The sequence below is a fragment of the Poecilia mexicana genome, unplaced genomic scaffold (genome assembly GCF_051168715.1).
Source record: "Poecilia mexicana isolate PSO_F unplaced genomic scaffold, ASM5116871v1 scaffold_16, whole genome shotgun sequence".
NCBI classification, from domain to species: domain Eukaryota; kingdom Metazoa; phylum Chordata; class Actinopteri; order Cyprinodontiformes; family Poeciliidae; genus Poecilia; species Poecilia mexicana.
Window position 1 is genome coordinate 14337172 of NW_028263385.1, and position 23644 is coordinate 14360815.

The 23644-nt window shown below is 38.6% G+C and overlaps 3 protein-coding genes across 3 annotated transcripts; 1 reads left to right on the forward strand and 2 right to left on the reverse strand.

Annotated features, from left to right (window-relative positions):
• Window positions 1-49: 49 nt before the first annotated feature.
• On the reverse strand, window positions 50-3431 carry tfpt (TCF3 (E2A) fusion partner). Its single transcript, XM_014999669.2, has 7 exons — window positions 3344-3431; window positions 2865-2966; window positions 2658-2786; window positions 2246-2316; window positions 2085-2154; window positions 1179-1343; window positions 50-681 (listed from the first exon to the last, which is right to left on the reverse strand). Exons 2-7 carry the CDS (start codon window positions 2964-2966, stop codon window positions 607-609), a joined length of 612 nt encoding a protein of 203 aa, XP_014855155.2. The 5' UTR covers window positions 3344-3431; the 3' UTR covers window positions 50-606.
• ndufa3 (NADH:ubiquinone oxidoreductase subunit A3) lies at window positions 3369-4448 on the forward strand. The gene is made up of 4 exons (XM_014999671.2): window positions 3369-3453; window positions 3705-3779; window positions 4061-4138; window positions 4264-4448. Exons 1-4 carry the CDS (start codon window positions 3411-3413, stop codon window positions 4353-4355), a joined length of 288 nt encoding a protein of 95 aa, XP_014855157.1. The 5' UTR covers window positions 3369-3410; the 3' UTR covers window positions 4356-4448.
• A 2326-nt stretch (window positions 4449-6774) lies between these two features.
• Window positions 6775-19182, reverse strand: LOC106909540 (BAR/IMD domain-containing adapter protein 2). Its single transcript, XM_088014001.1, has 14 exons — window positions 19135-19182; window positions 17851-17926; window positions 17691-17777; window positions 16106-16167; window positions 15845-15916; window positions 14857-14994; window positions 13787-13939; window positions 12870-13046; window positions 10474-11122; window positions 9845-10052; window positions 8903-8965; window positions 8351-8519; window positions 8224-8264; window positions 6775-7998 (listed from the first exon to the last, which is right to left on the reverse strand). The coding sequence occupies exons 1-14, from the start codon at window positions 19180-19182 to the stop codon at window positions 7926-7928; spliced, it is 2016 nt and encodes a 671-aa protein (XP_087870127.1). The 3' UTR covers window positions 6775-7925.
• Window positions 19183-23644: the final 4462 nt, after the last annotated feature.

Below are 23644 nucleotides of genomic sequence, written 5' to 3' on the forward strand. Positions count from 1 at the left end.
TTGATGGACTCTGTGGTCTCTTTTAGAAGCATATTTAACTCACCAGCACCCCAAAAGTAACTGTCTTTATTTTTACAGTGCTGTTATTATGACATTTAACCACAAGCAGGTGGAATGCCTTTACATCTTGATCGTAATGATCTAACATTGAACGCGATAGAAAAACAAAACAGGTGAATTTGCTTCAGTTGCTCAATGGAGTCATTTTAACACGTAAAAACATGAACTTTACAATATCAATAACCAACATTCAAAAGATTATACATTTTAATCACTGCTACTAATGAAATAAATTTGTAATATTCATGGAAGTAGTGAGATAATTTCTGTTGTTCCATTTCGTCGTATCCTCTTTAACCTGAGCTGGTCACAATACTGTATATTGGTCATAATTAGGTCTTGTTGCACACAAGTCAACATACATACCAATACATATATACAAACCTTATAAATACAAAATCTGGGCTGAATTGAGTAAACATTAATTGTCTTACAAGAGTCCAGTCTGTTTGGTTTCTTCAAGGGAAACAACAAATAGTGCCGAGTCAGACTAAGGGAAGTCTGCATTATCCAATTAAAGTTCAAGAAAAATATGCTGGCCACCATTCAGTGTGACAGAGATGTTGGGCTGGGCATTTCTCCAAAGTGAGTCTCTGCCAACACAGACACGTCAGGTTCAATCTGAAAGATAGAGGTCAAAATTTGTTTATTCATAAGCAATTTATTCAACACAGTCAGGGGTTTAAAATTTTCCTGAATCTTTTACTATCACAAGCAAACAGTAAAGTTATTCCAGTGTTGCCAATGACCAACATTCTGCATGTTTAATGTTTCTCTGGTTCAATACATCCAATACATGGAGTATGTGGTGCAGCTGGCAGTACGGTTGCCTCGCAGGAAGAAGGTCTTGGGTCTGTTTTTCTTCTGCGTGGGTTCTCTCTGGATACTCCAGCTTCCTCCCACAGTCCAAAAACATGACTGTTTGCTTAAGTGGTTACTCTAAATGGCTATTAAGTCTGGAAAGTGTGTGGCTGCTTGTTCTTTGTGTCTCTGAGTGGCACTGTGATGGACTGGTGATCTGTCCAGGGTGAACCCTCACCTCTCACTCAATGATCACTCTAAAACCTACAGGGAACTGTCCACTGAGGACCAAAACTGGACATCGTTTATTCACTGACCTGCTGATCTTTGTCCTTATCTTTGTCCTTATCTTGCCGAGAAATTCTGTGTCTCTTCTTCTTTGGTCCGGCTGCATGATGGAGAGTTGCAGAGGAACCAGACAAACCATTGAGTCTTTCCTCCTCGACTCCGGCAGCATGATCCAAGTGGGCTCCAGGCTCTTCCTGAAGCCAGCAGAGAACATATAAATGTAGGTCAATTCAATTATGTTACAACAATTGTAGTGTTTTGTCATGGTGAAAGTGGGATGGTCTCAAGCAAATTAATGTGCAGCATTTTGGCTTCAAATTGACTGATCAGCTACAATATTTTTGTTCATACTGCAAATTCTTTGGCAATTCTGATATTTCTCAAGGACTACCAGATCAGCTTCGACTGCAGAGATTAGAAAGACAAAAATAATTCAGGGTTAAGTGTTTGTAAAATGTTTGCATTTTTTAAGACTTTACAGTTGGTGTTCAGGTATTAATCTTCCAGTCTTTCAATAATGCATATTATCAAGTGATATTTTAAAATGTCCTGTCAATTTTAAACATTTTTTTTAAACTCAAAAACACGACAGATCGCTGGATGAATGACTGCCCTAACATCAGAACTTAGCAAGTTTTCTGAGGGAAACCTTGTAATTGTTTCAAAAAGTAATTTATCTTTTAAGTTTTAGTGAATGGATGACCAGAAAAATATTTTATTATGAAAAAACAAACACATGAATTTTTGAAATGAAAACAGAACTAAATTGCAGTGCAATAAACAAGATATAAGCTTATATTCTCTTGGATTTGTTTCATTCTAAACAACTACTTTTAGCAATATTTCACTAATATGCATTTCCCATTTCAATCCCACTTTTATTACAAACTGAAGGGGCAGTTAATTCTGTAAGACTCCATCTCCGTAATTCTTACTTCAAGCAGTATGGTGAGCTGGGAATTTCTGTAATCATCTCCATGGGCATCTAAAGCTTTCATGAGGAACCTGCGGAAATCAGCAGAGCATTCACGTAAGCCTTGAAGGTAGGTTCTGCAACAAAGCATAAAAACTTTATATAGACATTGAAGTTTCATACCGTCGCTCTTTCTTCAAGCGTCGTGTAATTCTTTGCACTTGGTGAAGGCGACCCAGGATTTTTTGATTTACCTGAACATAACACGGATTGACAATAAGGCAACTCAAAATGCTTTACTTGGTTAAAATGAAAATAAAACAAACTAGAAAAACATTACAGTGGCAACGTAAAGGAAACCACTGAAAAGTTGAAAAATAAACTGTACACTTTATGACGTTCCAGTTGTTATTAATCAAAGGAAACTATAGACAGGTGGGTTTAAGCCTTGTAATTGTCTTTATGTTTCTCTGAGTTCATCACCACACCCAGATTTCACTGGGTGGCACTGCATGGCTGTCAAGACACTTGATTCTTTTGTCACATTTTAAAGGAAATGCATTCAGGAAGTGACCCACAAACACACTACGCACACCTGTTCAATTTCCTTGCACCTCCTGCTCAGCACCAGGCATTTCCTTTTGTCAAGAGCTCTCCTCTCTTCGTCTTCCTGAGCTGTGGTCTCTAGCAGCTCGCTGCCGCCTGGATCTGGGTCAAGCTCCACCTGACAGAAAGAAATACAACAACAAAAAAATCTATAAAATATCTATCTATCACAGAAGAAACTAATATTTATTAATACCTCTCCTGGTCCCAGCTCTACACCACCAGGCTCCAACTCAGCCTCCAGAATGTGTCCTCCAAAAAGAGGAGGTAGAGCCAACCCAGAGAAGTCCTCCATCATCTAAAGAGAACAAAAACATCAACCCAACATCAAAACTACGTTGAAAAATATTTTTAAAGATACAATACTTAAAAGGATGAGTGTGGCATCAATTTCAACTCATTAAGTTGGAACATTCATTTTCAATTGCTATATAAATCCCAGTAAATGTCAGTATAACCACCAGCCAGTAATTTCTGAGATTATAAACAGTTTAGCCACGGCTGTAGCAGCAGCGGTTAAAAGCCGTTTCTTTCCCTTTAAACTTTCTACAAACTGCATGAAACACCTCCGTTTACCTAGGTAAACTCTTTGGGAGGTAATCATTAACAAAACATTCAAAATGAATGAATTTAAAACAATAAGATCGTCAAAAAATAAAAATGGCTCAATCTCACCTCGTTTTGTGTTTATGTGCGACCGACGCAGAAATTATACGTCATTTCACCTTCTACTACATTTCCCATGAACACCCTCTGTCCTGACGCTACACCGGACATGATGGCAGGTACGTGTTTATTTTGTGGCTTTTCTAAACTGCATTTATTAAAGATAGCTTTAATAAATGCTGTTACTATTTATAGTACATTTACTGTTAGAATCAAGACAAACCTTATATTGGCGTGACTTTAAAGCACAGGTAAGCTTTTGAAAGGGAAGGAAAATTCTGACCTTGAATGTGTTGCTAACATGAGCTAATTCTGCTAGCCACACCGCAGTTGATGCGGATTTTAAACACTGCCGTGGGTTTTCCTGCAGGAATTGGAGCTTTCCTGAAAAATGCTTGGAATAAGGAGCCAGTTATCCTGGTCTCCTGTGGGATTGGCCTTGTAGGTAAGCAAGAAGCCCAGGTGTACTGCACAGTATCAGCACAACACAGTTTTTTTTTTTATGTTCATCCAACTTTTAAATGATTACCGATTGTAATCATTTAAAAGAAACTGGAGTCACTGTGGTGACTCCAGTTATGTGGAACCTGGAGTCACCACATAACTCCAGGTTCCGTTATGTGGTGAATTAATACATTTAAATGTAGGCATTGTGACATAAAATAAAGAGACTTATATTTTCTGCTATTGTAATCATGCACATTTACCAATAATCTGTATTTTCAGGTATTATTCTTCCATTCATCAGCCCCTATTCAAAATACGCAGGAATGATAAATCAAGTCACGCCATACAATTATCCAGGTAAACTCGTCATTTCACAGATGTCATGGTATAATTCTGTTTGTGAGTTGTGTGGAACAAGCTCTTGATATTTAATAATGCTGATCAATAAAGTGTGTGTGTGTTTCTTAATCATTCCTTTTTAGTTCCTGTGAGGGATGATGGAAACATGCCTGATGTTCCCTCACATCCCTGTGAAGCTAAAGGAAGAAGCTTGGAATGGCTTAAAAAGCTATAAAATGAGCATTATACCTGTTGCTGCTCCTGTTTGTGTGTTTCTTCAGTTTGCCCAATTGTAATTGCATCACAGTAAAGATTCTATTTAATCCTACTGTTGTCAGATTGATTTGTTGTGTATCTGACAAACTGATAGGACAAGTGTAAATTAGCATTGAACAGAGAGAAAAAGAGTATTCAGCCTTTCTTATTCCATTTTCTAACAGCTACATCTGAATGTGTTGTTTCTTTTAATGGAAAGTGAAAGATGTTTGCTTTGGTTTTAGGTGCAGATGACCAACTTCTGATTTGCTCATCCCAACTTTTTTTTTTAAGATTTATGAGTTACTGATAAACATTCAAGTAAAGGAAAATTATGTTCAGTTCATACAAAGGCATACATCATCATCAACGAGAGATTTAAAACCCAATAAATTAACATTTCAGCAAACAAAGCTGAAAATTAAAATTTTATACATAAAAGCACATACATTAACTTAATGTTAAGTTCTGTGAAAATATCACTTTGCAAATATACTGTCAGCCTTTATCATATAAACATTTATTTCACAGTATGTGAATAATCAGAAATCCATTGTTTTTCTTCACCATTAATCACAGTGTAATAATGTCATAGCACAGTTATATGCTGCCTGTGTGTCACTTCAGGAGTTCATGTTTAAGTTTTAACACTTTCACTTCAGTGGAGTAATTTTAAACTTGTGATCAGTTCAGTTGTAACAGGGAAAATAACAATGGTGACCAACAATAAATACTTAAAATTGTTAAATCCAAATACAAGCCAAGCTATGAGTTTCTGTTGATAATACAGACATATGCAGTTTAACACCATGATGGATCAGTTACAGCTGGTTTGTTACATGCATTTATATTTGCATGTGAGTATGTTTAATAAAACAACAAATTCAACACAAATTGTTCTCTCCCCATTAAAAAACACATGCAGTCCTGGACATATTCACTGTTAAGCTTGATAAAAATGTGTAACAAATCCTAAGAATATATTTTTTATTTCAGTAAGATAATTTCTCTCTTGAAAATGTAAAATTAATCCAAATAGATTCAGTTGCTCTGCAATAAAAATCAAAATTCAGAGACTATCAGTGCAAATTTTGAATTCCTAACAATTTGTTATGAAATAAAAGCAACCACAACATTATTTTAACATAAAGGTGGTCGTGTAGTTTCTGGGAACTTGGAATGATTTTCACAGATAATATAACATGACATAGACCCAAATTTATGTTGCCTTGACACATAGCAATGAGGATGGTAAGAAAAATAAAAATTCTCATATTAAAGCTCACTAACAGAACTGCGACAGAGTGACCTCTTGGGGTCGCCACGTCTTCACAAGAGCTTTTCAACCGTAGCTACTATCTGTGTGTGAATTAAACGCATTGTGACATTCGGTGGAAGATTTGAGATGATGAAGGACAAACGTGATGCTAGAGAACCGTTTTTCTGGAACTTTATTGGAGTGTGTGGCATCAAGTACTCTTTGAAATATTATAACACTTTAACAAAAAGACTGATGGTCACAACCAATAAGCTGAAAATGTTGTCATGAGGTTTTGAAGGAGGATAATGTTCCAGAAATTATGATCAAATAAACACAGAAAACGCTCTTACTATGAGATTAAGCAACTGAAATATAAAGTGGTTTTATTTCAGAGCTTTGTAGACATCAAGACCTCTACAGGCTGCAAAAGGAAATTTAAAATGTCAACTACTTGCAGTCAGTCAGTGATTTTGTGTCGAAGCGGCTGAAAAACTAAAACATTCAACCAAAGTGAAAACGTTGCCGTAAATGTGTTTTCATTGTAGCACATGAAGCAGTACATATTCTTGAAGAACATAATTTTTCTGCAGTTTAGGTGTTACTTTCCTGTAACTTTCATCAGACTTACTGGCTGCTTTCCCAGAACCTTCTTGGTACTTTCCTTAAAATTCTCATGCAATGCATGTCTGAAATTTACTCTTTATTTTCAGGAACCTTCAGGGAACCTTCCTTTAGCTTTACAAAAATACCGGTGACCTGAAAGAAACTAATTAGTTCCATTACATTTTGTGAAGACAAAAAAGGTCTTAATTTACGCAAAGTATCATCTTGGGTAAAGTGACCTCAGATTTGGATGAATTATGCAGTGCTGTCACTATTCAGCAACATTTACAAGCTAAAACAAGCAGTAAATCGTTTTGACATTCATTATTTTGTGTTGAAAATAATTTTGTGCTGTTATTGTTACACCTTACATCTTTAAGGTGCTGGAATGTCACAGTGACTGAATACAGAAGAGAATAATAATTTTTATTTTGCACAAAGGATGTTTTTATTCTCATACATCCTTGAATATGACTTCAGTTTGACAAATACTTGCTTAGACATAGGTCAACTTCCTGTATGCTTTCTCCTTCACTTTCTTTGAAAACACTTCCACTGTGAGCTCAGTCATGTCCTCCTCCTTGGCTTTCACATCACTCTTTAAGATTCTGCTCAGTCTGACTCGTAAACGCGTATCTACAATCAGCTAGTCTATAGATGGTGGAGAGCTTTAGATTTAGGTCTGAAAAGGAATCAAGACATAAAATCCAGACTAAAAATGCAAGCTCCTCGTTTCCTAAACTTTTAATCCTCCCCAACTTTCCATCTTCTAAATAAAAATTCACTTTTCCTTTTAACCTTCACCTGTTCAGCTTCACAGTGTGCAAGTTTATGAGTACTGAATCGGAGCCACATTGTCATAGTTAAAAAAAATAACGCTGAATGAGTTTCTGTTCTTTGCATCCTGATTCAAGGAAGCAAGTTAAAATAATCTGAAAACCTTCACAAGCAACGACAAATAGAAAATGTTACAGCAGCAGAAACATTAGTGTTAACTGGAATTAAGATTTGTGCGTTTAGTCACTTCCTATTTATGGTTATCAAAATTTAAACAAACCAACTTATTGTCTCAGTTTCATTAAAATATGCCCTGTGCTTTATCTAAACAATTAACTTTATAAAATAAAAATTAAAAGCATTTAAATGCCGTCTTTCACTAAAATGCAACAAACATGGAAGCTTTTTTGAAAAATATTTAGCGCTGTAGAGAAGGAGCCGGTCCTCGTCCCAATAATACTTCTGTGGTCGATGTGTGAAACCTTTTGTGACAGGATCCAGTCCATGTTGCACCAGAACTTTAACACTTTTCTGAATATGGCACAAAATAAAAATAAGAAACAAAAGGCACACTTCACATCTTAGAGCTAACCACAGCTTAGTCACATTTCTGAAGAGTAAAATGCAGCATGATGCTCTCAAACAGAAACAAATTTACAATTTATCTTAATTGGCACATTTCTGTTGCACTGGATTTCCATGTCTTACAATTAAATCAAAATCAAATAAACATTTTCTTTTTTTTTTTTTTTTTTTTAGCTAAAAAGCATATTTGTTTTAAACATTGTACACAAACATTTTACATGATTCAACTGAGAAAAAAAAGACAAAAGTTAATCACAGTTTGCAAGCACAGTGTGCAGCTTCCAGGACTGAACCTGAGGCTCGATGAACAGATGAACAGCAACGTCACTCGATTATGGGAGCCGAGCGATCGTTGGTGACCGTTTTTCTGAGGCGGACGTGAGCAAAGGGATTGGGCCTGAAACAAAGCTTTCAGTTAGTTTATTAATAAACTGGTACTCTCTGACAGAACGTAGAAAACTAGCTTCTTGGTCACAGGATTATGAAAACATCACTAATTACATACTGGGTAGAGTCAGTCACAGATTGTACAGATTCACACAAGACGTTTATATTTTTTTTGCAAGCTGCGTTATATTTATTTTCAGTTTCTAAATTAAACTTTAGTTTCTCCAAACATTACCTGGTGGGTGATGGTGGTGAAGCTCTTAAGTCTGATGTGATCTGCAAACCAGAAGAAACTTGTCGTCAAAAACATTAAATCACTAGAAAACACGAGGCTGTGAAGCTCTACAATTTAAACGCCTCACCTTGTTGCTGTCGGCCATGCTGTAGGGGCGCGGACGGAAGGTGCTGACCCTCTGAGGAGGGAGGGAGCGCTCCTCCTCAGACTCGGGGGTGAGGGCAGGGAGACCTGCAGACACCAGCTTGTCAAGTTGTCCGGTGCTGGTGCTGTTAGCCTTCGATAGCAAGAGAGAGCTACAGAGGAATGTCAAATGGAGAAGAAAGAACGACATGAGGAGGCAAAATGAAACCAGAGAAATGTTGATATTGAGTAAAATCGTCAACAAACTTTTGGAAATTGGAAAAAAAGTTTTGGGCTGAAGATGACAGAAAGGAAAAAATGAACCAAAATCTATTATATAACCTGGTTTTCTGTGCTGCTTTTGTTATGAAAGATGTTCAGATCAAATGCAAGGTTTAACATCAAAATGAGCAACAATTACATTTGAACCAAACACATAAATGACATAATATTGCAGCTAAACTGAAAATAGAAACTAGTGAACAGGAATAGGGAAACTCCATTGTCATCATTGATGCCAAATGTCTTGAGAAATCTTTGCTTTCTGTCTTCGTACCCCTCAAGGTGATCCCTTCTGCTGTGCTGCGGTTGGGTGTAGGAGAAAGGGAACCAGCCTTTCCTGGAAAAAAAGTAAATATTTGAGGCAGACTGACAAGCCAAACAGCAGAGGATGTTTTTTAATGAACATACGAGCAACCAAGCACAACAAATACACTCAAAAGCAAGTTTTCTATTGCTTTTTTAAAAAGTCAAATCAATGGAAAATGCTTCTCGGTTCCAATTAAGGCTTAATTTAATAACTATTTCTGTGATTAAAGAGTCCTGGCAACATTTAATCCTTAGTTCAAAATCTTGGATACTTAGCCTAGACAGATCTGAACAGGATAGTTTCTTTTGTTAAAAAAAATTACATTTTGCATTTTGTTTGTACTTCCATTTGGGTCTCTACTGTTACTAAAAAAACGCCCAAGCACATAAAAAAACCACCCAGGTGTTTGCTGGCAATAGGTTGAAGTTTTATGGTGTCTGGAAAATGAGCCGTTTTAAAAACCTCCAGATTGTTAAGTGACATTCGCCATTAGCAACCCCAGCCAGGCCCAGCCCTGTTGCCTAGCAACCCCCGCCTGTTACCTAGCAACTCAAATGGAGCTCCAGCATGTTTTTGCCAACTGGTTTTACTTCTGGAAAAGACGAGTGTTTTTCAAAAATATACGGTTGTATAATTGTGAATCTGTGTAAACGTTGAGTTAGGGGGCGTGGCCAGCAGCAGCTGATCAGGATTTAAAGTGACAAGACGCCATAAAACGTCTCATTCTGAAAAGAGGTCAAAATACACATAACTGACCAGACTGACATCTGATTATCTAAGCAAAAACTGTTATGAACATGTTCTGTATGGACCACAGACCTATTCCAACCTGTTCCAGGAAGCATAACAAGTCGCCTTTAAACAGTAGAAACTTTATCAGTTTTTTTGTGAAGCGGCAGAGCGTCATACCGTCCGGTGCGTTCGTTTTGACCGTAGTGCCACCCGTCTCTGGGCTCAGAGATGAGGAGGGTGATGTTATCCCCGGGCAGGAAGTGAAGTAAGCAAGCCCCGCCTCCTAAACTTCCTCCAGCACCGTCCAACGCTCCAGGTGTGTGAGCGAACAAGGCCTCCACGTGGGTCACTCCAGATAACGGAAGCACTCTGGGAAGACTGGAGCCTGGTAAAGAGTAAGATGGAGAAATCAGAAGGAAGATTCAAGGGAAGGGTGGATTTTTTTAAAATTATTTTTAATTAATATTGTCATTATTTTTCAAAGAAACTCCTTATAGCTTATAATTAAATATTGCTTAGTTTTAATTAGCTACAGTAGTAGTTTTAGTTTTTTTTCACACTTTGGTTAATTTTTAGGAGCAGAATTCAAAACGGCAAAGTAACTTCTCCTGTTCCCTGATTGGCCCAGTGGAAAATTTACTGCAGGAAATTAAGCAAAGGGAAGAAAACCCAGGTGGTGCTGTAAATGAGATTTGTTTTGAGCACAGGAAGCAATGGGCAGGCTAGTCGATTTCAGTTTTTGTTATTTTGTTAACTTCAGTTTGGGGACCAAACAAACATGCAGCAAATTAAAACCAGCATCTTACCCTGAAAGCCACCCAGCCTCATTTCACTGACTGGTCTCCTTGGCAGAGGCAGCGTTGCGGTAGCAGAAACGTCCCCAGATTTCAGCAGCCAGGGGTTGTGTGACGGAGAGAGCGTGTGGCTCCCGCCGGGTCCGACCTGCTGGTGCAGCAGCTGTACCGGGGTCAAAGCCCTGGAGAGAGGAGCGCTGTGGGACAGCGGTGGACTGTGGGGGGCGCTGTGCAGGATGGGGAGGGTCATGCCCTGAGAGGAGCTGCTGCTCTGAGAGATTTGACTGAGGGACATCACTGTGGAAGGGATGAGGCTTGGGGACAGGTTGGACGTGTTGGAGGCCAGGAGGAGAGAGGTGGCGGTGTCGGACGCAGATGGGCCGGCATCGGAGAGGGGGCTCACTGAGGTGCTTAGGGGGGTGCTGGTGTGCTGAGGAGAAGCTCCCCGAGAAGACCCAGGAGCAGCTGCAGCGGTGGAAGAGGCAGTGCGGAAAGCGTGAGGGGAGCCCTGAGGAGGACCAGAGTCGCTGTGGGAGGAGGAGGAAGAGGGGAGCGATCGCTGCTGCTGCTGCTGCTGCTGCTGCTGCTGCTGCTGCTGCGGCTGCTGGGAGCGGCTTGAGTCTCCATTCAGCAGAGGAGGAACCTCCTGGATGGAAACTCTCTGAAAATCAAATAACACTGCATGAAAACTAGAGAAGAAGAAGCAGAAATGCCATTCATTTTGTTCCTTTACAGCACGTGTGTCAAACTCAAGGCCTGGGGGCCAAATCTGGCTCACCATAGCTTTTTATGTGGCCCTCTAGACTCCAGATTACATCAATAAGTCCTTCCAGTTTTTCACAAATACCCAAAATTCACACAAAATCAACGGTTCCCAACTTATTTTCTGGTTTTACTGACATTTTTTCTCAAAACTGGCCAAAAACTTTGGGTTTAACTCGTGGTTGCCTCATCCTCACTTGATGTCAAGTTATATATGTGACTGATACAGCAAATAATAAAAGGTCACATTTAACATCATATATTAGCTCAAATATCTTAGAAATTCCTTACAAATATTTCTAAATTATCACCAAAAAAGCTATGATTTTGATTGCAAAAAAACACAAAAACAATCACAAAGTCTTGGTTCGGCTGATCAGTGTGAAAGGATGTTCAACATAATTTCACTTGAATGCTGAAACAGCTATTTATAAATATTTTAACAATTTAATGGTTTTTATCAATATATTCTGGAACAACCGGCTCTTTAAAAACATTCAGATTTTTGATACGGCCCAAAATGAAAATGAGTTTGACACCGCTGGTTTACAGTTTCGTTGGACAGTTACTTCTGAGTACAAGAAGACAGACGTCGACAGAGACAGACTTTATTGTCTTTCACTTAAAATTTTGCTGCAATTCTCCAACAATAAATAAATAAGTAAATAAATAATAATGAAAAGCTTAGTAGTCTCATGGAATGAGGGATAAAGCCGAGGAAGCTGACAAAATTAAAAAATGTACACTTATATTTTTTTATTTATCTATTAAGTCTGATTGGGAACAATGTATAATAACAAAGGGCTGGACAGTAAATCAGTAGAAATATATGTCACAATAAACACAGGATTAATATCAATAGATAATACATCTGATAGAATATTGAATATTCAATATATAGAATATTTTCACTGAACTCCAATCCAGAACCGCACTGCAGTCTGGGAGATGTAGGCAGAGGAAAGACTTTAGCTGCTCAACCTCTCAGCCAGCCGAGCAAGGTTGGTGGAATCAACTAAACTCACTCTCTCTTTGGTTACCTAGCAACAACTTGCTGAGTAACTTGTGGTTACCTAGCAACGAGCTGTTGAGTAACTTGAGCAGCAGAAGTTTCAGGTTTTGCCACTGAGCCTCACAATTGCTTAAAAATGATTTTTTTTAAAACGGCGTGGAGTGAAAACTGGATTAAAGTGGACAGGTCACATCACATGTTTGTAATATTTAAAACAAAAAACTAATCAATAATTATCTATCACAAATGATCAACATTAGCTGACATGAAACGTTTATATTCTGATAAGTTTTTTTTTTTAGACGTATTTTCCAGTAGCTCACAATAACATAGGCAAACTGAATAAAAAAGCGCTCCCATGCCTGTAGCATGAGCTAATTTCCAATACTTTTTCCTATGGGCTTTTACAAACACTATAAGATACTACTAAGAAATAGAATAGTAGTAAACAAGTAAAATAAGTAAAGGTGATCTAAACAACATAAACAGAGTCATATGAAGCAGAAGGAGTAAAATGTTTCAAACATAAAACAATGCTATTTTTGACACAATCAGAGGTTGTTTTGACAGTAAGTGAGTTCCAACCCAAGAATTAGGCTTTGAGAAGAAGAAGAAAAAAAAAACAAGATCTGACCTGCTCTGGTTGAGCGGTACCCAGCTTGGTGTGACGGAGGACCTCAGCTATCCCAGCAGCCCCTGGGGCTTGCGGCGCGGTGTGACGCAGCAGGTTGAGGGCCCGCTCCGGGAGCTTCGTGGGCTGAGAACATGACTGTTGCCAGGACGACAGTTTCTGCGACAGAAGCTCTCTCACCTGGATCGCATCAGAAAACACCTTTCAAAGCAGAGCTCAACGTTTTATTTTCCACTTCCACTTGGTCAACGGTTTCTAAAAACAGTAAAAGCGTTTAACAAAACCAACATGTTTTTTGGAAAATCCCTCTTTTGGTGTGTGGAAAATGACCTGTTTCAAAAACCTCCTGATTGTTAAGTCACAATCCACTGGCACTACGCCGTTACTTAGCAACCCCAGCCCGTCACCTAGCAACCCAAGTGGAGCTCTAGCATGTTTGGTCTGCTGGTTTTTACCGCTTTATGTGGTGAACAATGGCTGCTGGAAAAGACAAGTGTTTTGCTGTTGACTTCCTATTCAGAAACTAGTTGCTGATTTTTTGTGTTGGTTGTGCAGGAGGCTCCACTTCTGCTTTTCCAAAATGTACGGTTATAAAATTGCTAATCTGTTAGCAGCCATTTTCAAGTGCGAGTGTAAAAGTTGAGAACTGACCAGATTAAAATCTCATTGTCTAAGAATCATTTTGTTCAAGAAATGCAATAAACCTATTTTGTAGCTCATAGGCCTACCCTAACCTGTTCAATTAAGCATGATCGGTCACTTTTGTTTGACCTACCACGTAAAAGTGAAAGTGGATTTGCTTTTTGAGGCAGACAGAAAGGAAAATCTATTAAGTGAATTTGCAGAAAGATGAAAACATCTGTGTTTGAGTGAGGACAGGTATAAAAACACACAGAGGTAAATAAACGTGAGCAGGTCACCTTGGAGTGGTAGTTAATGAGCAGCTTAGTGACGCAGCACTGTCTGTCCACCAGGAAGCAGTATCTTCTTCTCTCCTCTGTAAGTGCAGACTTGTAGCCTGTCGCCACCAGCGCGTCCAGCTCGCCTTGTCGACGACTCATCAGCTCCACAAACTGAAGCAAAAGCCAACAGATTTCACCTTAAGCCTCAGTATATGCATGCATTTCAAATAATAATAAAAAACAAACTTTAACGTCAACTATAAATAAAAAGGCAGGTCTTTCATTTATCGCTTCATTAAAGCGTTTACAAAATATTAGTTTTTTAATTTATTTAAATTAATGGTGTTTGAATTGCACTCAAACACCAACATAAACAAAACAAATTTTACTCAGTAAACAAAAGAAAGCAACAAAGTTTCCTCCTAATGGTGCCACCTCCTTTGGTTAACAAAGTGCTTTTAAAATGGTTCTGAAGAATCAGCTGTAGTCTCTGGGTTGCTTCTCTGAGGTTCTAAGTTTAGGTGTAATGCTTTTACAGGTCAGAAATGTAATTAAGAGCTTGACCTGGCAAATCTCTAAACATTTCCAGCAGGATTTTAAAGTGAACTTTGACGATATCTGGTAACCAGAGCAGAGACTTTATGACATGAGGAAACCTTATTTAAAGTGCAGAGAAACATTGCTGGATGTGATGAATCTGTGTGTGTGTGTCCTAATTTATTCCTCACCAGAAACAGTATATATTTACACTAACGTTTAAAAATGTTTTCTACTCTATTTTTATTAGCTTAATTCTTCAGTATAACTAAATATATATTTAACATATTCATGTTAAACATGTTAGAAAAAATACAGGTTTTGTTCTGAGTTTCTTGTTTCCTGTAAATCCAGCTGAATATGATTGTTTTTAAATCATATCCTGGCCCACTTCGCACAGAATCACTCGCCTAATTCTGATTTATAATCTGTGGTAATCCTGAGAAATGTTTAGGATTTGTGAATGAGGGCTTTGTCTCCCTAATAAACTTTGCTTTGCAGCTTTTCAGGAACCAATTTAGACCCAGTTAGGGCTGTAAATGTCGCTTTACCTGCATCTCTCTGTCTCCATATTTGTTTGGGTGACGGCTGCCCTGGCTCTTCCTGCGGAGTTTCTTCAGCTGGGACTGACAGCGCTCGATCGACTCCGACTGAGACCTTCGCTCACTCTGGTACTTCTTTAGAGTGGCCTGAAAACAGAGGCAGAGACAGGAGACACACACATTTAAAAATATATATCTATATAAACTCATATCTGTCTGCAATGATACCAGCCTGTCAGTATGTGATTAAGTGAAGTTTTGTGCACCCTCTAGTAGTTTCTGACAATATTTCTTCTGTTTAAAACTGTGTAAAATACACATTGTGCCTCATTATGACAAGGCAAAAACTGTTTGGTTTGTTTTTTTAAAAAGATAGGTTAAGTCAAGTACATAAGAAATTGTGTTTCGGTTTTCAAATGCTCACATTTCTATTATTCTCAACAATCAAAATAAACAACATTACTCCCGTTATTTCTGAGGAGATTCTGAAAAATGTGTTTATTATTCAGAGCTATCAACAATAACAGACCAGTAATCTCTAAATAATCTATTTATAGGTGAAAAACAGATTTTCACATTTTTCAACGTTTTCAAAAAGTATCCATACAAGAAGAAGAAAGCAAAAAAAGTAACAACTACCAGGGTTTAGTGTATTATAAGCCTGGCGGGCCACCAGGCTTTACTTGTGCCTCCACCAGGCTTAGCACTGTTTATTTATTTCAGTATTTTTAGTGACTGTCTTTTTTAAGATTTTATAGTTAGTGTTCAGGTGTTAATCTTCCAATAACACATAATTATCAAGCAATATTTTCAAATTTCATATCAACTTTAAACATTTTTTCACTCCAAAACCCAGCGGACAGCTGGATGAATGACTTCTGCCCTGGTGCCTTGAGCTCCGGGCTTAGCAAGTTTTCTGGGGGAAACCGTGAACTACTCTATTATTCTTATGTGGCTTTACTTCTTGAATAATTAAAAAGCAAAAGCATGAACTCACTGTGAGGTATTTAATGTCCAACTCCAGCTTCTGCTCCAGCTGGGCAAGCATCTCAGAGTGAAACAGTTTCAGCTGCAACGAAGCAAAGCAACAAGTTTGTTAAATGTCACAAGCATTTTACCAGAGAAATGTTTGCCTGTCAAAGATTTTAAGCATATTTATTCAAAAAACTATGCTTTTGTCCTTTTTCAGATGGTGGTTAAACAGTGCTAAATAAAAGTAGTCTTGTTGTTTGACAATAACGAGGATTGATTTCCTCACCACATCCTCCAGCTGAACCTGAATCTGCCTGTGAACCTCGGCCATCTGAAACAGCGTGTCCCCTAAACAGCAAAAACAGACTGTCAACATAATGCAGGTTACACACAAAACAGAGATGCATTATCTCATGGAGTTAAACACTTAAATATGAAAATAAAAATCCAAACAATAAACTGGTTCTATAGCCTCTCATATCTTGGGATGGTTGAATTTCTGTACACAAACAGCAGCTAGTGCTGATGAGATGAAATACTAATGTTGTCATTGTGTTGCACTGTTATAGAGAATTAAAAAACTGAATTATCAACTGATCATATTTACACACCAGTGTGAGCACTGCAGCACAGAAAACCCGCTGCAGGAAGTTAGAAAAGAAGCATTTTAATGAATTATATGACCAACAATTAATCACTAGCTGGAGTACACAGACTTAAAAGAAAATGTAATTTGCTGAAAGGGCAATATTCTCAGACCAGTAATTAAGCCACAACTGTACAAATAATCTGTACAATTTATAGTTAAGACAAAACAGAAACCTTTGTCTGTAACATTTCTATCCAGAACTTCTTTAGAGGCGGTTTTAATTTCAGCTGCTTCAAATTCTGTGAAATAAATCTCTTCTACTAACCACCTTCTGCTATCCAATTATTGATTGGTTAATCTAAACAAATAATCTGCAGATTAGCTCTACGCTGTGTTGATGTGAAGTCAAGCAGAAAGGACTGAGCTTTTCACATGTTGATGTTTAGCTGCAGATGCATCTTTTACCACGAATGATCAAGTGTTCAGTAAAGGAAAACTATGTTGTTGCAGTTTTATTTTCATACAATTGACGGATTAATTGTTGGAATAATCAATAGAATAATCGATAAGCTGCAGCCCTAACCTAGATGGACCAATAAGCTGTGCTTTTAGTTTAACTATAAAATTATTTATTATATATTCAGATTTTATTATATTATTTATGTGTAAGATTTTCATAATTTTAGCAAAAATAGTGATTGATGTTTTATTTTATCTAGGTACTTTAAAATTTTTATTAAAAATATGATCTTTGTATTTCTACATTTACTGGTTATGTTTCCAGAGCTTTATCTTTAGTAACAAAAGTCATTTTTGTCACTAAGCTGTCCAGTTAAAGTTCTTCTTTGCTCCACTTTGTTTTGGTTCCAATAAAAAGCCCCGAAAGTTAATGTTTACAGTGTAATGTGGACAAACTCAGTCTCCAACAGAACCTCTCCAAAGCGGCCCGACAGGCCAGTCAGGAAGCACCAGAAGTCGTTGCTCTGACACAGTTTCTCATGAACAAAGTGTCGGTCAGTGCTCGTCCCTCCCGCAGTCACACGGCGCTGTAGTATGTGGTCGCTGGCAGCTCGCCCTCCGACACTCCTGCCTGCCTCCCCCGCCGTTTTCAGCATTACAATGAGATCATGTGGTGTTGTTAATCTCCCAACAATGGCTCTACTCTCTCCCTTTCCCCTCTGTTTCCCTCAGAGTTTCCCCATCTCACAAACACTCCCTACGTGACGATCTACTCCGGTTTAACGATCAAAAACTCCACCGGGTTCTTCAGCTGCAGACTCACCCAGCTCCTTGGAGCCCTGGCTGTCACTGGCCAGCTCCCCGAGCTTCACTAGAGCATCAAAGTAGCCCTTTGCAGCCACCGTCACTCCTGCAGCACACAGAGTGAATGTCAGCCTATAAATGCTGAATGATTCTGACACATCCCAGGAAAATGGACCAACCTGTCAGAGCTTTCTCATAGTGTTTTCCCATGGTGACAAAGTTCTTCAGACTGGGGTTGAACTGGTCCAGGATGCCCTGTTGGCACAAAAAACTGATTTCTTAAAGGGGAAGTTCAGGATGTTTAGGGTGAGGATCTGAATAGTTAATACCCGATCAGCAGGAGAATGTAAAGCTCATCTTCTTTCAGTAAACCCAGATAAGTTGGAAGCAGAGGCCGAATCTCTAAAGTTTTAAAATGACGACAATCTAAAAAAAGGTTTGGGACTAGAAATAAAATGTTTAATTTGATCTTCACCGATTAGCCAACTAGACTGATTGTGGTACAAATACATGTTGCAGTCTGTACTTTTAAAGAACTTAAACTGTCCTGGATCTTTGGAGGCAACTTTACAGAACCTTTTAGTTTAGTCTGCACAATTAAAATACAGATCAAAGATATTAGTAAAAAAATATTAATGATAGCAATGCAGGAAGAGGCAAAAGCCCGATTAGTGTAGAAAAAATACGTATTAAATCCAACTACCTTCATCAATTGATCATAAATTCATGAAATACAATCATATAGAGAAAATATGTGAAAACACATCTACAAAGTATTAATGGGATTTTCAGTAGAATATGAAACTATTAAATGTCTCACATACCAGGTATTTTTTTATTTTTATTTTACTGAGTTTACTGGTGATTTACCCAGAACTTACTGGCCAGTTCTTAAGATCTTACTGGTCCCTTTTTTAGAATGTGCTGTCTGGTTTCCTGGAAGTTATGAGCTATTTTCATATAACTTTTAAGGAACTTGATGCTCACTTTTCCGGAATCTATCAAACATTACCTAAAAAACTAAAAGTCTCTTTCTAGACTCCCAAAATCTTAATTATTAACTACTTATTACCCTGGACCTAAACAGGTACGTTCCCAAAACATAGGGTTTTGTTTGTGGGTAAGAAATTGTCACAAAAATTATTACAATAAAATATAATATTGTCATTTTGAGACTATTTTCAATTAATAATGATGCAAGTTTGCCCCCTCGAAGACTAATAAACGTTAAATTTGTACAGATCACTCCACACATGAGCTGGAAAACATTTTAAACATCCAAAATAAAGCACAGCAAGCAAAAACAACTATCATCCGAATCATCCGAATGGAAATTATTGAGCTAACGTTAATTTATTATGCGATAAATTTCTTATTGCGAGAAGCTTACCAACAGATTCCATGAAGGTTTCAGGAAAACACTGTAAAACTGGAACCAAATATAAAAGGTGATGCAGTTATACCTTGTAGACATTTTCTGTCATCTTGTTGATCTCTTCAGTTCGAGACATTGTTGCTGTTTGTGGTTTGGTTCTCCTGTTTCTTGGTTGCTCGACTGTCTAAACTTCACAGATGATCTGAAAAAGAAGAGATGAACTTAAATCCAGAGACGTCTAAAGCATCTCCTACGAATCTACCAAAGAAACTTTTTCGGTTTCTCCTCGTAAATATCCCGACTTTTCTCTTTAAGGAGGGATTTAAACAGAAGAGCTGCCGCTGGAGCTATCAAAACAAGCGACAGGCAGCGTCTTGGGTTTCATCTGAGGACAATTTTATTTTCACACGGATCCCATCTCTGTTTTTCTGCATTATCACTTCACAACCCAAATATTTCTCCAAGATTCATGTGCCAATCGAGTTCAGATGAGAACAATGGGCTCCTCCAGTCCGAGTCACAGGTGTCAGAGCGCTGAACAAACAGGCGACGTCTACGTTTCCTGTGCAGAGTGGGGGAACGAGCCGCCCAGAGGGGTCAGAGGATTTCCAGTCTGGACTGAATGGCAAAAAGACTCACCCGGTTTTCCCTGCGCACCCCTCCTTTGTAATCACAGCGAGATTACAGAGAAAATGTTGACCCAGATCAACTAATGCTACAGGACACAAAGAAAACATTTCCACAGTCTTGCTCATTAGGGCCACCCTGGTGAAGTCTGTGGTTTCTAATTGGGGGAGAAAAAAAAAGGTGGAGAAGTGGGAGCTTTGGTCAAAGTATGTCCTTTTTATATGTGAAATGGACGAAGCTTTTAGGTGAGGATATTCTAGCTTCGTTGGGGTTAAATCTGAGAAATAAAGTGCTGCTTGTTTCAGGATCCGACAGGAAAGGTCTGCAGGTGGTTGGGAAGTGATACAGAAGATGCATTCATGTGATTTTTCTTCAAAAAGAGAAAAGCAGCTTGATTTAGGTGCATGGTTATAAACTAAAACTAAAATATGTAGCTTTTGGATGAATTAACTTCATGCGTTTTCTGATCAGAATGCACACGCTAAGCCACTGACAGTAACAGTAAGAAATTCATGCACAAAATTTATGCAAAAATCACTAGTAATTTGGAGATATTGCTTCCAACTTTTCATTTTCTACTATACCTTTCTGTGAGATATTCATGCATTTACATTTTGCACCATCAAACGATGTTTTCGTATTAAAGCAAGAGCAGCGAGTTGCGCTTAAATCCACCGTTTTTGCACCTGAGGCTGCATAAGTACATCAAAAATGTTGCTGCAAATAAACCTGCTTCTTCTACTCATTAAGACAGCTGTGCAGGAAATGTTTGAAGAAACTATTTAAACACTTTTTTTTTTTTTTTTTTACTTTTTCAGAGAACTAAAAGCTGATCTCCAGCTTTGAGCTCAAGAATTGAACTGCAATAATAAAAGAAGAAGTTACATACCTTTTCTGGGTTCTTTGTAGGAAATGAAAAAAGCTTGCAGCATGTCTTCTAGGGGTTTAATGAGCTATAACTCCCCCTCTTTTCTTCCTATTAGACTACTTTCCCTCTCCGTCAGTTTGTGGGGGGTTGTTTCATCCAGCAGAGCACTAAATCTCACCTCCCCTCCACCTCCTTTTTTCACATGGCCTTCTCCTTTCCTCTTTTTTCTCCCCTGCCTTTGCCTCTCTTTTTTCTCCCGGGAATTGGGGTCAGATATTCGGTGCCATTCAGTACCTTTTCCTCATTACTGAGCCGATTATCAACATGCCTTCACGCCTGCAGAGAGAGAGAGAGAGAGAAAGAGAGAGAGAGAGAAAACTGACCAGAGAGCCACAACCAAAACCTGCACCAGTACAACCAGCAACCCAGCCGTTGGAAACCCCAGTCAGCCTCCCATTCTCTGAGTCCCCCTCTCTCACTTGGGCAGAATAACAATGAGCCAATGGGACTTCATCTGAATAGCAGCAGGAGGAGAATAATGACTTGAACTTTTTAAGCCAAAGACAGAGAGAGAGCAGCAGAGCCGGGCCTATCGCCGGCCCACATACAGCCGGCCCATCACACATTCCTGCTCCATGCGCCGGGAGGAGGAGGAGGAGGAGGAGGAAGAGGAGGCCCGACACGGACACAGCCTGGCCTTTCATTTACAGCCACAAGCAGAGTCACAGATTAAACACTCGCTCAGGAAATTAAGGTGACGCAGAGGACACTTTGAAAAAAAGGAAAGAATAATTGAGCAAGTCGGTTTCTGCAGGAAACTCCAATTTTTAACTTTGTTTGTCCCTCATCAGTGTTTTATTTAGTTGATAATTCAGGAGAAAGAGGTCAAATTCTGCAGTCTGTCCTGAAACATTTAGATAACGGATCATTTGTTAGTCTAAAACACGTCAAATAAAATTCACTTAAAGCAATTTCAAAAGAAAAATACGAAGAAATAAGTAATAAAATAAGAGGCGCACCAATTGCAGTTTTCTGGCCGACCGTCGCTCATCATTCTATAAGAAGCTTGATCTGCTGATTACAATTTATTTTTCTGAAATGTTGCTAAGTATAGCAAGAAAGTCGCTGAGGTGGTAACACTCGGTCTGTCAGTCAAACCTCTCTCACTGCAGAGAAAACGAGGACAGTGGCTGATTTTAACACCTTTGCTGATGATCAGTGGATAAGATCAGCTTCAAATATAAGTATCGGCCAATCACCGATCTCCCAAAATTAAGGAAATCGGATTCATCGGCTGGTCGATTTGGTGGTGCACCCCTAAAAAAGAAACACAAAAGTAGACCAAGAACAAACATTTTTAAAAAACGGACTGAAATGTTGCTAAAATAATAATAATAACAATAATAATAAAAACCCTCTTCACATTCAGCTTTCTACAGTTTCCTGTTCAGACTGTTATTTGGACCCATTCCCACTTTCAATCACCTTGACAAAAATCCAGGCTCCACCTCCGGACCATGAGCATAATGAGGCCACCACCATGTTTCACAATGTTCGCAGTGTTGCTATGGCGATGCTCAGCAGCGTCTCTTTGCCGTATCTTTTCATTCTGTGGCTCAAAGGTTCCAGTTTCATCAGACACATATTAATCATTTGGGAGAACATGCAAACTCCAGGCAGAAATACGGCACTGAACAGGTGATCAACTCTAAACCATTCGCACTTTTTTACTCTCTCTCTCTCTTTGTCGTTTAATTAAGCACACCCGTTGCCGTGGCAACCGCTCGCTCCTCGAGCCGAGCACAGATTACGTTTAAAACATTTATTCCGTTACGATATCAGGTTTTCAGGCTTGATATCTATTTATTTTGCGACTAAACACAGCGGTGGTGGATTAGTTAATTTTAAACTTCTGCTCTGCTCGTTATTTTGATAACGGAACCGAAACGCACAGAACTGCGTAACACCTTGTTGAAACAATAATCACTGAGATTATTATTGTTTGTTGGGTCATTAATTTGAAAAACGTTTTGTTGACTTTTTGTTGTTGTTTTTAATAAAGTTATGAACGTTTTGATAAGGAGTCAGAGGGCGACGTGCTGGTCTCAGCGTCCTGGCGGCGTCCAGTTTGTCACCTAATGCCGAGATCGACTCAAAACCTTCCGCGATAGCAGCCCTGCTCTAACAAAGAACAGTTCAGAAACAATATGAAATGGGGGAGGAAAAGCTAATTATTCACTGATTAAGTCAGATTGTTCTTGAAAAACTAATCAATCACGGCTGATTAGTGGGTGCACTCACAGCTGCTCAGTGAAGCCATTGATCTTTTACAGCCGCTCCCCTCTCTTTCAGATACTGCTTACCCCCGCTAAATCTTTTAGGGGTACGCAGTACCCTACCGTACCCCCCTACTTTCACCCCTGGAAATACCCCAGACCAAAATTTGACCTTCTTGCCCAAAGGCAACAGCAGCTAACTGCACCACTGTGTTGCAGACCAACATAGTTATCAGGTGATGCTGATAATATTTTATTTTCTTGTTAGGGTCTCATACTACGGCATGTATCACAGAGATGCTCCCATTTCTGGCTGTATTAAATCAGTTTTTGTGAACTTACAACGGTTTCCCAGTAGGTGGCAGTGTTTGGCTGACTCACAAAGGTCCAAGAAAGTGACTAGAGAACGAATAAGAGTTTTTATAGCTGTTCCCAGTATGAAAGAGAAAGAGAGTCTTAGGTTTTTTTAAAAAAAGGTTTATTCAGAAATTATTGATTTAATTGGTTGTTTTTATTTACTTTAATATATAATAATCAAAAGCATGAGTATCACTGAAAACTAAAGATACAAATCTTGGTTTATGTTCAAATTATTTAATAAAAGTCACAGAAGCTACTGTCTGGAAAAATGTTTGAGTTAATAAAAAACAAAATCAGATGAGTAATTTGTTCATTCATTAAACTGAAACTCAAGCAATTAAAAAAAGGAAATGATTTTCAGGAACAAACCCCTCAAATTTATGTTTATATGACTTTTTCACATTGATGCCAACAGCAGGAGTAACCATGGAAACGACACACCTGTACTACCTCTGTGAATCACCGTG